This window comes from Falco biarmicus, chromosome 4 (assembly GCF_023638135.1).
Source record: "Falco biarmicus isolate bFalBia1 chromosome 4, bFalBia1.pri, whole genome shotgun sequence".
Lineage (NCBI taxonomy): Eukaryota > Metazoa > Chordata > Aves > Falconiformes > Falconidae > Falco > Falco biarmicus.
In genome coordinates, this window is record NC_079291.1 from 111,349,075 (window position 1) to 111,362,924 (window position 13,850).

Consider the following 13,850-nt stretch of genomic DNA (forward strand, 5'->3'; position numbering starts at 1 on the left):
GTGTACGTAATCTTGTTCTCAGGAAGCTAATAAAGGCACAGCAGCAAAGGCAGCTGCATGCACGTACACCTTCTCAAGTTCGGTGTGCTGTACAATAGCGAGCTTCCACACTGATTAACAACACTATGAAATGCAGTGAAACTTAAGTATGCTTAAGTTTCTAGTTGAAGTCAAAAAACATCCTAAAACTGAAACAATGTTGCCTGTTATTTCACTTGCCTACAGATACACAAGTTAAAACTGAAACATTTGGCAAGTTCTATCGACTATTGTAAAAGCTAAAACCCCAATACTAATTTCAATCTAAAACTGCTTTTAAACCTGAAACCAAAGTGAACAACCCTCCCCCAAAACCCCTAACACCTGTCAGTATCACAGCTCAAACAGTCACTGGCATTCAGTATGGACATTTTCAGCTTTGAAGTTTCTCTCGGTTTTCCTTATGTGGATGGTGTGCTGAGTGTTACCTTCTTTAGAAAATGCAGGAAAGCAACATACTTTCAACTCAGGGAAACAAGTGTTTGGAGATGAAGCAGATTTATTGTTCCATTATTGAAACTGGGGAGTATTTTAAATCAACAGCCACACACTTGATGAAAATCCAGCTGGTACGAATGAACAGATCCGGGTAACCCTTAAATAAGTTTCAAAGCTACTGTTAACATGGGGGGGTTGTATATACATATATATGCATATATATATATGCATATATATACACACATATATCATATAGCCTTGTAGGTAACCCATGGTTTAGAAAATCAAAGACGCCCTCTGCATAAAGGACAGGCAGAGAACAGCATCACTGAGGTACAAGTCCCATTCTTTCAGGCGAATTACTGCATAGATATCTAAGGTTAAGGAGTTGTGACATTTTTCTGAACAGCTTTTACAGTCTCATAAGATAACAATGAAAATACATGGTATGTGGAACCAAAGAGCAGCATATTAGACATGCACTGGTAGAAAACATCCTGTGTGCAATTTGAGATGTTAAAAGTATCATACACAACTTGGATGTTAAACTAAAAGCATACTGACTTAATTTGACTTCATTTTTTATGGGAAAAAAGTCTACATGGTCTTATTCAAAAAAACTGGAGTTCTCAACATTCAGCTGTGGTGGGTATTACACGAACATACACAGTCTTCATGCTCAAGTTCTTCATGGAGATGTCCTTTGTGATCTCTGAACCAAGAAAACAAGAGAAAGAGAACACAGTTAGTGCTCTTGCTTACTTTTCTACTTACACCTTTTTTTTTTTTTTTTCCCCCCCGTATTCAGACAGTTCTGCTAATTTGATCAAAATGGGGCTAGGGCAGAAACTGCTCAGCTCCAGACAGGACTCTGGAAGCACAGTGCATTAAGGGAAGGGACAGCACACATCAGGATTGCCGCTGCAGGAGTTGAAGACCTTGTCCTAGGTTACAAAGCACAATTTTTTGAAAGCCTATGTCAGCCCCCAGCTCCCAGCTTCACATCCACACAGAACAGTATCTAGTTCAGAAAATTACTTGATAACGCAATGAACTGACGGCAACATCAACAATACAGCACAATGCACCGAAACCCAGAGTCCCCTGTAAACACTGCGGAGGAACGGCCACACCGAGATCCACCTCCTCTAACCTCCCATCTGGGACAGAATATAAAACACCACACGTGTGAAGGAGTACAGCAATAAGAACATGCATACATTAACTTGAGTTTCATACATACAGCAAGGATTGTTGTAGTATCGGCTGAAAAACTACACTGTAATCTTGCTGAGTATGCTTAAAGAATATCATACCACACCACATGGATTCCTTAAGCCTTTTCATAGCTATGTGCACATCGTTCAGAACAGTAATAGGACAAAGTCTCACCAACAAACCTCTTTTAAGGACGTAGCATATTTCCAACAGGCGGATTCAGGGTTTATAATTATTTATGAAATACAATCGTACTTTGTGGCTACAGAAAAAAAATCACCTGCGAAGTTGGCAGGACCCGGAGATCTCTGTCACCACCCTTGCCACCTTACAGAGCGCTGTCCCGAGGAGCTAGATGCTCACTAGCTCAATGCTTCCCAACACCCGTCAGCTGTAGTGAACGACCCCAGTAACAGAGCAGATCGTTTTGAATACTGGGAGGTACAGCTTTGGAACAAAAAGCAATCTTCATAACACATATACCAGAGGCCTCTTTACTGTGAAACTTCAAAGTGAAAAGAAACTTCAAAGAAACCACAGATACACCAGTGAAACCAAAGCAAAAGAATATCGGGGGTTACGCTGTTACTCTGCACACTCGAATCCCTACAGAGAACGCAAGCAAATAGAAGATAATTTTAAATTCTGGCATTAGTGCTAGCACAAGTGACAGATTCCTAACATTCAGAATGGCTGGGTGCCTTTTCAGTAGAAACAATTTTGTAGTGTGCTGCACCAGATCACAGAACTGACGTCTGATATTCACGCTGCTCCAGCTTGGGCTCGCCTCGAGCTGAGAGAGGCCAGGCAGCGTGTGTGTGCGGGGGGAGCAAGTTGTGAAGTGCATCCATGGGGATAATGTAAAAGCAGTTCAGTTTTCAGTAACATGATGTACAAGTGAAAAGTGATTCTAGAAATGGCAGCAAGGAGTTCTGTTTCCCTGTATGCACACTCCTCCTAACATTAAGGCTCCCACCCTTCTTTGAAAGGTAGCTCGTTTTCAGACTGAGCAGATACAGTCTGCATCGAAGTTTAAAAGCCACCTATTAATTAAAGAATTAAGCAGCCCTTATGGATCATGACGGCAGTGTTTTTAAGGAGTTCTCTTCCAGTGCAGTGCTCTGCTTTAAGCAGCTGAATACCCATCTACAGAGCTAGAAGAGTAGAGGTATAATCGAATTCAGCAATTAGGGCTTTATTCCCTCACTAACCTTCCTTCCCTCCCCATCACATTGTTACATCAGTATGTTAAAAAGCTATTTCAGTCAGCAGAAGCAGCCAAACAAACTATGAACTTGGTCTCAAAGTCTTTTTTTAATTAGTTATTTTTAAAATCCTGAAAAATTAGGAATTTCATGAAGCTACTGTCTTCAACAGTATTTATCACAATAATTACTTGTAGAAATTGGAAACGAATTATCAACAAAATGTAAGGACATTCTCCTTTCTGTGCCAATTTCTCCAAAGGAAGGCTTTGAAGTTAGCACATGAAAAAATATTGCCTTCAGCCCAAACGCGTGTCTGAATCTGCCACTCATGTTTCATTCTCATGAATAAGCAACGCTCACCACTTTGACATTTATCAAATGCTTTTCCAATATTGCAAAGGGGGGGGGGGGGGGGACGGACACACCACATTCATTTCTGAAAAGCTGACAAGCTTTTGTGCAGCAGAGAGCAGACTCCCAACTGCATGGCACCTGCACTCATAATAATAAAGTTTTCAAAACTGGTAACTCATTTTCTACCAAGTGACTTTTTTTAAAAAAAAAACAACACACACACACACATATATATATAACAGGCATCACCCTTCCACATCACAGGTTATTTTCATCAAAAGTTTCAAATGGTTAACAAATATTTTTTAAGTTTTAGAATAAACCATAAACACAGTACTCAAACTGAACTTGTTATGTTTTGAAGGTAGGACCTTGAAATGTATTGATGAAAAGATGAATAGGGGATTACAAAGTTGCAACAATACACATAAACATTAACTGACCTAACGTTTTTCAGAGGCATCAAAATATTTGTTTTATATGCACACTTATTTATCACATAAAGAGATCTGAAGATAAAGAACAACCATTTCAGTGTTTATACAATTTAAAAAAATGTTATTAAGAGAGCTGCATGGTGAGAACTACATCTGAGATAGCAGAAGCACAGCTATATGGCATAAGCATGTGTTAGCTACACAAATAAACCTCCAGGACCAAGTTCTCTACGTTCCAAGTCCAAAAAAGACCAAACCAGTTGTTTTAGCCTTTGAAAGGTTAGCAAATCTGATCTTTCACATAATTGTGAAGTGTCACTTTATACACTTTATTTAAAGTTTAAATAGTTCTAGAGAATTCATACAACAAGTATGTTATAGTGATGCAACTCTTTTCCCTTTTAGGCAAAGGCATTTTAAAAATCCTTACTTAAACTGAGACTTAAGGCTATACATTTTCCTGTTTTGTCAGTTACTTCGCTCTTTCAAAGCTCAAACGTTTTATGCAATAGTTATTTTAGTATTTAAACGAAACCATACGCTGCTGTAAACTCCTTTTGCCCAGTAACAATGACAGAAACCAAAAAAGATGTATGTGTAGTATCATTTGCTTCCGAATGGCTAAATTCCTAGTCAGCAAGGTTTCACACATAAATAAGTTTTTTGTTTATGCAAATGAAGTATGCTTGATATACTTGGTTCTTGCCCCTTGTGCTGTTTCTAAACACTACAGTCTCCAGCTCTGTGTTTAACACCGTTCAGCACATTATTTTTAGCATTACCTCAAACTATCACTAGAAAGTATCATCAATATTTGTGATCCATTTTACTTACAAAAATGGCTTTTGAATAAACAGAGTTCAGGTCACATGAAACAAAAAAAACCCCACACCAAAAATCCACAACCCCCCCACCCCCCCCACACCTGCTCTGATTCTAACCTGTCCTGCTGGAACGCCCCCAGCCCAGGCGCACAGCTAAGCGAGCCCACCTCCAGCCAGCTACACCGGAGAGCTGCCTGTCCCCTCAGCTAACGGGCACCTCCCGAGGAAATTCACCCCCTCTGAGGATTAAGATAACTAGTTTAAACAAGGTGGCTAACTTCTGGACAGGTAACCTCATGGATAAGCCAAGGCTAAGTGTCATGTCTCCCTCCCAAACAGCTTGTAAATCATGCCACTGCAATAAACTGGAGACAGAATCCTTTGTGTCATTTCATCTGAAGAGCTGAATTTTCCTGAATACACAGAAATAAGCTTCTTGTTGTTTTGGGGGGGTTTATTTGGTTTTTTGTTTGGTTTTGTTTTGTTTTTACCATATAGTTTCTAATCCATTCTTCCTGGCCAACGAAGTCCCAGATCTTTCTCAGGTCCCACTTTTTAGCACTACAGGTGGCTACAACCTTAGTCTTATCTTTCTCATGAATCAGATTTTTGTTTCTAAGCCTCACCATCTGTCTCTGGTTTCAGAAGATTCTGTAACATTTCAGATACGTGACTATGTGACAAAGCTTCCTACTTCCCAGGTATTCTGAATGAATTGCAGCTGCCGTACCCTACTCATACCACTCCAAAATAGATCTGATACTCTTTTCCACCCACTGCCATTCTCCAAAACAAAGGAAAAACAGTATCTGCAACAATATAAATGTTCCAGGAACAATTTGAACAGGTTCCTAAAATATCCACACTTTAGACGCACTCAACTCACTTCCAGGAGGAGATTCACTCTCTGCTTAGTCACAGCAGCACGTCACCACCATTTGCATCGCTGACTGACTTTTCTATTTCAAAAGGAAGAAACTTTTACAGAACTTGTGTTGGCCATTTCCTGAAAGGAATGCATTAGAGCTTGAACTTCTAAATCAATGTGTGTGCTTAAAGGATCTTCTTGAATAAATATTGAATTACTGGGCAAAATTAGAAACCAATGTGTAAACAGCGTGCATTTAGTAATTAAACTAGAGCTCAGGCTACATTAGCTGCCCCTCAACAAGAACTTCCAAGTAACCTTGGACAAGCAAACCAAAAGTTTGTGCTTACCCTGAGTTTGTGCTTCATCCAGGAACAATTTTAGCCTCCTGCTTCTGAGCCCAAAGACTTTTGCTGTTTCATGTAGAAGGCCTTGGTACGTTAATCCGTTCTGACCAACAGGGTTTTCCATTAGAAGAGTTCCCACTGTTCCTTTCTGACATTCTGAACAAGAAAAATAGTTGAATCACTACTCATGAGGCATGGCATTATTTCACGTATCTTGTTAAACTGAAATTTGGGATTTCTTCTTCCATTTCATCTCTATTTCTTCATACTGAAGAAACCAATACCAACCTAGAGATTCACTAAAGTTAATGAATTATAGAATCAGAAGTATAAGTGATTATTAACGGCTGGGAAAACAACAAGAAAACTTTGCAGAATTCTTTACCTGGGTCAACAGGATAACCTAGAGACTGGGAAACATGAAATGTTTCAACAGGACACACGAACCACTAAGAATTACAGCGGCTCACAAAGCAGCCTCTGATGATCAAATTCCCAGTTAAAAACACATTTTTGGCCCAGGTAGGTTCCCGGTAGTGTCAGTAAGATTCCACATGGACAGTCCGGGAAGGACTCACAGCAGGGCAGAGATTAAGAGCAAGTCGCTAACAACGCAGTGTTCCCATGGGACATTTCAGAGTACGAATTATAAGATTAGCAGCTGTGAAAATTACATACAGGTATCTATACTCCAGACCAGGTTAATAATACAATTCATTTGGCTGTTAAATAGCACTAAGAAACGTTTCACAGGCTGCTTACAATGTCTTGGTAAAAAGCTGGATCCTTATTCATTTTTGGTCAGTTTTAGACTCAGCCTTTTAAAATTAGCTGCACAGGTCAGCTGATGGTCAGAAGTGGGAAAACAATGCTACAGGCTCATGTTTAAATGCTGTCCTTTATCTCAAACTGGCTCATTTTCCTTTTATGAAAAGAGGGAGAAGAGCTAAATATAAACATTGTGTTTATTAGAAAGCAAATACTAGGAAAATAAAAACCAAAATCACCATCTACCAATTGAAGCACACATACTTATTCATCGGTAAGTGATGGTGTCCAAAGCTTCTATCACAAAAAGCTCAGCCTGTAAACGAGGAGATCAGCATCCTACATACCTTGTGGTTTTGCATTCATTAGCTGCAAGTTGATATACTGACAGAGCAGAGCATCAGCAGAGCTGATCAGAGGAGGTGCTGACCCTGTTGTCACATGTAGAGTCTTTCCGCTGAGACTCAGCAAGTCAGTTTTGTTTATCAGTTCTGAAACACAAAACGAGACCAGTCAGGCCATTACAGGGAAGTTGAGGCCCAGTTCTCCCTCGATTAGCTGACAACAAGTCTTTCTAACTACTCATTCCACTGTGGTCACGATTCCTTCCTCAAGAAAGAGCATTTCTCCATTCTGAAAAACAGAATTTGTGCAGAAATATTTTCTTAACAGAGTACTCTGCCTGCCATGGAAATTCCCCCCTACACAACACTTCTTATGCATATAAATACACAACTAGTTTAATAATGCAATAAACACAGTTGAACAACTTAAAACAAGCAAGAAGTTATTCAATTAAGCCAACAACTTCTATCTCATTAAATTAAGACCTATGTTCTTTGCCTGTACCCGGGCTCCCCTAGCTGAAGCAGCACTGCATACGTGTTACTATGCAACAGCAGGATACTTCCCTCGTTAAACTCCAGATGACAATAAACATAAAATCAGTGGCTGGTTAGCTCATGAATAATGCCCTCTGCATTAGTATTTGTGTTTAATGTCAACAGCAGCTGATGATTCAGCAGATGCCTCCAGCTATACATATTTAGAAAATGGTGGAAGATCAGACCCAAAATAGGACCCAGGTCTCAAAGGATTTTAGAAGTAACACCAGCATCCTGAAAGCACTTGGATGAGATGCTAATGAGGTTTCTGTAATGCAAATGAAACATGTAGGGCTGCGCTCTGCACTACCCACAGGAGCCTATCACACAGGTAAAATAAAAAAGGCTGCCGATAGCCACAACACTGAAGATACAGAGAAATAACATCACACTCTGCTACAAAGCTTTCGCAGCTACAAAAGAATTCCAAAGACAAAATCAAGGAAGAATGAATACATTTAATTTCTTGTTAGAACTGTGCAATGCCTATAAACACACAACAGGCACATCTGTCATCTCTTTCCAACATGTTTTCATACTGTATCAGCCCTGTTCATGTGTCATGGAACCTAAGCTTTACGAAGATTATTTTCCATCAGTTCATCTGCATGAATTTCAAGGGGCAGAAGTGGCACTCCTTTTCCCAGGGTTGTTTATAAACTTAAAAATTAAAACCAAACCAAAACCAACCAAACAAAAAACACCCCACAAAGCCCAACCCAAACCAAAATCCCCAGCCCCAGAAAACCCCAAAACAAGACAAAACTTCTAAAAAGGTGAAAAGTAATCACAGGTTACAAGCTCTCAAAATTTTGCCAGCCACCACAGAACATCAAAGCATAATGCGCAGGAACCCTTCCCATGCTTACAAACCAGATTCTGGAAAAAAAACCCCACCCCAAACCAAAACAAACACCCAAAACTGAGGCGGGACACCCATCCCTTCTGGTCTACCCTGAGTATCACAGCTGCTGGGCAGAAATACGTAGGAGGTTGGTTGGTCCCTCATTTAATGTGCATATTAATTCACAAGACCTATCGCTCATTAACAAATTTCCAGTACTCAGAAGGAACAAGAAGCATAAGTATCTCCAAATATTTGTTGTTAGGACAGTTCATACCGAGTTAAGATTTGAAAGGTTTAGTTCAAATACAAAACTCAAACTCAATTGCGTAGGTAACAACTGGGGTGTGAGCACTCAGGAACCCTTCATGCTTACAGCCCAGACTCTGGGGGAAGAAAAAAAAAAAAACCAAACCACCACACCCCAAAGCAAAACCAACAACCAAAACTGAAGTGGGATAAAAAAAAAAAATTAAGAGTGCCACTTCTGCCCCTTGAAATGGGGAAGGCTTATCAGACTGCCCTAAGGAAAGATGAAGACCTCAGACTGCATCCCAGACTCAAAAATGCTATCTTTTTTACATAGATGTGTGTGTGTATATATATTTATCTTTTTATATACACATTTAGTAATTGAACTAGATCTCAGGACATACATACACACACATATATAAAAAGCTTTAAAGGAAAAGGCAAAACCACACTGCTGCTTCTAAAATTCAGTTTTCAAGAATGAAGATTTTACTATGACAGTGGCCACCCCCCAGCCACCCAGGCGCTGCTCTAGCACACCTGAGGTGCAAGGCACCTGCTCAAGCACAGCAGGGGGCTTCTGGTTTGGTTTTACTTACAGGAAAGCAGGAAAACAAATTAACAAGTGGAGAGGAATTAACAAGATTTAGTCATGGAAAGGGCGTCAGCTGGAGGTGCTGCTTTAGGGTCACACTAGGGAACACCGCCTGCCACTTACATCCAGTTCCCGGGTCACGGGCGGGAGAGCGACAGGGGCGGGTGCTTCCCTGAGCGAGTGACACCCGGCGCAGGCACCGCCGGGCCTGACGGCGCCCAGCTGCCGGATCTGCGCAGATCTACGCAGGGCACGAGCTACAGCAGCGGCAATTCGTACGTTTAACAGACCTAGCGTTCTGCATTACAGGACTGCTGACATTCTCACAAGGAACAGCTCATGTACAGTGCTGTCAGTGGAGTCAGTTCATATAACCCTCTAATAAGAGCAAGAAAAAGAAAGCAATGGATAATTTTTTCATATATAACAATACCCTTGAAAACAAGCAACTATTACAAGTGCTCATCAATATTAAAATCACTTTTAAAGTCAGATTTCCCTGCAGCTGAGATTTAAGCGGTAATGTTTTCCTAAGGTGCCTTACAGCCTCGTGACGTTTTAAAAATTAAAGATTAAAAAAAAAAAATACCTGTTTCTACTCTTGTTCAGAAAACAGTGCTAAGCATAGAATTTTCAAAAATTAGCCATCTGGAAGATTATGACATTTGTAAGGGGCTTTTTGCCTCAACCTTGCCTTGAATCCTCTTCAAGCCCTACATTATTTACACTTCATTTATTCCCATAAGGATAAACAAATTTTTTTCCAATAGGTCTTTTTCAATATGGGCTACTTCCACAAAAGCCAAGTGCAAGCCAAAAAGCATTCCTAATAAGTTTAGAAAGTTTTCAGCTTTTCAGTAATCTAGAGCAAAAGCAAAATCATAGACACCCGTTTCTACCATCTGACTTGAGCTCAGCCTCTTTCCTTTAAATTTTGGGTTTTTTGGTTTTTTTGTTTCATGTAAAAACAGTCAAATTCTATGCCCTGTTTCTGAAGGTCAGTCCAAATCCCAGAGCCTTGCTCAGTGTTTGTGCAGTTACTCAAAATACATCGATACACTGTTGGGGAGGAAATGTTTATCCCATTACTTCAGTGTTGCACTGAGAAACGGCAACATGACATGTTTCAGCCTGCCTTAATACAAGGACTGCCTGACTTTGTGCCATTACACAACCCTAAGTAAATCTTCATTACAATTTGAAAACAAGATAATAAATTACTGCAAGTAAAGTGGACAGCCCTAAAAACCACAGGAAGGAAAATAAGGAGCCAGAAATATGGTTTTACTGGGTCACAATGTAATTAACGCACATGGGAACTATTCAGCAACGTTTTGTCCGGAGTGCATGAGCCTTCTTTGCAATTCCTCTCAGAGCGGCCGACACTGATCCCTGCCTCACCTACAGAGACCCTGGAGTCACCTAAAGTTACCCACGCGAAGGTTGGGCAGGTAAAGCAAAGGGATTGTATCCAAACTAAACGTCAGGAATTTCAGTGCTATTCTCCAGCATCTTTAAGAGCTATTTTCTTTGTCCATGCCTTCAACCCTGACTCCTCAGGGAGCCGTATCTTCTGCTGATCTATACTTTCTCGAGATCTCTGCGGAAGTGCAACAAAAGTGAATTCAATAATTCCATTTTCCAAGGGAACTTCCATGCTTTTAACAGGCAGGCAGGGAAAAAAACCCACTCTGCTCAGACCACCGACAGAGACTAAAAGTTTAAAACCAGCACACCAAGACGGTAAGTCCCAAAATGACACCTACACAGCCAGTGTGACACGGAAAGGAGAGAAACAAAGCCACCTTCGTTACCACAGCAGAAAAGAACCTTTGAGGAAGAGGGAAAACAGATTTCTTTACCACTTCCTTTAGTAATTCAGCATTAATAGATCTATGCTGCATCCTTTTGTCCTGTTAGTGCAGAAGACAAACCAATTAAGCAGTCAAACTGCTTATAATCTTAACGAGATGAGAGTTTCCCAACTTTCCCAGCCTTCTGCAGATCATCTCTTAGTATCTATGATGGTAATTAATTGTACCAGTACATACCCACCTCTGCAGGCACACACCACACTGCTATGAAGTATACCACTAGTATTTGGAAAATTATTTCAAGGAAAACTCTTTCCTCCTTTAAAATGTAACTGAAACCCGAGGAAGATACTAAGGGATCCAAAACTTCCTAGAAATCACCTATAACTGAAAGCAAAGAATAATCGTTTTACATGACAGAACTATTCAGTTCAGTTGAGCACAACTTGGAGAGAGGTTTTATCACCGTAAGGTAATGGATTACACCAGATATGACACCTCCCCCCAAACACTTTTCTAGAAATACTTTTAGGAAAAGACAAATAAGAAAACTAAAGACAGAGATGGTAACACTGACATTACAGACAAGACTATTCCCCTGCTGATGTCACAGGCATGCACTGGTGATCCCTACAGTTCTGCGGGCACCCAAACACAGCCTTTCACAGCAGCCAACCCAAGGACCTCCCCTGCAGGGGTTCCTGCTGTAATATCTCTACAAAAACACACTAGCAAAAGTTTCTGTAGCTCTCCAGTTACCATTTTTGCAGTATTTTTTCATGTCTTTGTCACTCATTTTAGACTTACGATGAATGGAACGGAAACAGACAAAGTTTGAATGTCAGGATGTGCCTGTAAATAACACTAAGGACACAGAGTTCACTATCACTGTTGAAACATCTCTGAAGTCACACACGGCGTGACCACTGTTAAGTGCTCTACTTGCTGTACTCAGTCACTAAAGAAGCATTAAGTTATTAGTGTAATCTTGTTTTCAGTGTGCTGATTTTTAAGTTGTAACTTTTTCTGATGTACTGAAATACTACATGTAATGTAACAAAAACCCCAGCATCTTCATCTCAGGAGAAAGAGTGCCAGTTTGCTGGCAGGGTCTCACAGCCCCTAACTGCAACATCTTTCACAATGTTTTTTCTGTTTCAGCTCTGTTAACTTAGTAACGAAGCAGACTATGATACAGCCTGTAAGTCTATGTATAATCCCTAGAAGACATATTACATTCTCATGCCTTAACAGAGGCGAAGTTCAAGCTGCAAAAATGTTAGATAGATTTTTCTAAAAAGAAGAAATGCAGAGATCCTCAAGTTTCTCTAAGGTGAAAAAGCAACTTTTTTTTCTTCTACAGATAGCAGTTTGCATTCAGCTTAAGTTCTCACCCTGCCTACTGAGGCATTAGGGGGAAAAAAAGCACGCAAAAGCTGATGGCAGCTCGCCACCAATATACAGCATAACCTGGATCCGATGGAAACACTTTCTGAAATAAATCAGATTTTGTCCTTATGAGAACTGCAATGGAAATAAGATAACAGAAGCGATAAGCATCATTTAGCAGCAGCTTTTGGAAACATTCTGATGTGACTATAAACACAGCCTCATAAGCTAAGCACTATAAGAGTATTTCCTTACACATTTTCTTGTCAATTTTGTTTACATACAGAAAAATTATGCAGTAAATAATTATACAGTAAAGAGCTCCTAGCTGCTGCTAGAAAGACTTTCACTTTTTCTCGTCATACTCCATTTACCTGTCTTTCCATTAAAAACTGTCAGTTTTGAATTTTTCAGACCAAAAATGCAGGAGACAGCATCTACAAATCCAACGAAGTTCAAGGTATTATCTCCTTTGGGATTCTCCAGCAGCAACACACCATCTAAAACCAAAATTAAGAAATTAAAATGCAGTTTGGAAGCAATATCCAAGCTTCAAGGATCTTCCAATGATTTTTTCTAATTCCTTCCAGCGAGTTCCTAAACTAATTTAAAGCTGACAGCACTGCACTTCCAGACATTTTAGTAAGAAAGAGGAAAAAACCCAAGGAAATGGACTCAAGGGTACTTCAGTTTTAGAGTATGAAAGTTATACTTGTTTTTATTAACAAAGCAAATTTTTGTGTCACTGAACTATAATCCAGTACTATATTGATTAAAACCTGAAGGACTGTGTGCCCTCTGAGATGTTCACCAGCTACACAGTTACGTTCGTTATTATTCAGAAAGCAGCTTTGTAAGTGTTAAACGAGGCACGCGTACTTCGACACAAACTGTGAAATTTCCACAGAGTGCATTTAGTTTTCTCTCCTTTTAATACGTAACTCAACCTTGCAATACCTTTAACATCACCACCGCGCTCAGCTTTCCATTATCCAAGACACAGTCGCCGCTGACGTCATGGACAACACGTGGTTCCGCTTTCAATAAACTTATGTTCAAGAATTATTTAAAGCTACTATTGGAAGGTAGTTTGCAGTATCTTTCAAACGAATTTATGACACCAACATTCATCACATCATTTTCCGAACAGTCTTGTGACACCATCAGTGACACATCAAACCTGGTACATTCCTACCTTGCTCTGTCCCATTAACACAAACTTTGAGGTTGACGTAGGCACAGGCTGGACCAATGCACTGACACAAACCACCTCTGACGAGTGTAATTTCCAGCTCTGATCCCTTCAGCTGAAGAAAGAGGAATATTATGATTATGTGAATATTGTTTTATTAAAGAAAGACAACAAAATATTTTCCTTAAACATTAAGATCTTTAACATAAATAACATTAAGTCATTAAAACACGACTAACAATAAAATAGCAACTTTGCCACTTCTTCCTTCAGAGACAGAGCGCTTCAAATAGGAATTTGTCTTCAATATATGTTAAAGATATAGCAGTAGTTAACACGTAGGAAAAACAGAGTGGAATAAACAGCCTGATTTTCACAA

The 13,850-nt window shown here is 39.9% G+C and overlaps 1 protein-coding gene across 2 annotated transcripts in view; it reads right to left on the minus strand.

The window, feature by feature from the left end:
• Nucleotides 1-520: 520 nt before the first annotated feature.
• The window catches only part of IARS1 (isoleucyl-tRNA synthetase 1), a 112,523-nt gene continuing 99,193 nt past the window's right edge, over nucleotides 521-13,850 (minus strand). For both annotated transcript variants that reach the window (XM_056338669.1, XM_056338670.1), the window contains exons 31-35: nucleotides 13,475-13,586; nucleotides 12,654-12,779; nucleotides 6,849-6,992; nucleotides 5,737-5,889; nucleotides 521-1,189 (exon numbers count right to left, since the gene is read on the minus strand). In XM_056338669.1, the coding sequence (XP_056194644.1) occupies nucleotides 1,107-1,189; nucleotides 5,737-5,889; nucleotides 6,849-6,992; nucleotides 12,654-12,779; nucleotides 13,475-13,586 (618 nt within the window). In that variant the 3' untranslated portion in view covers nucleotides 521-1,106. The remainder of the gene's footprint in view (nucleotides 1,190-5,736; nucleotides 5,890-6,848; nucleotides 6,993-12,653; nucleotides 12,780-13,474; nucleotides 13,587-13,850) is intronic.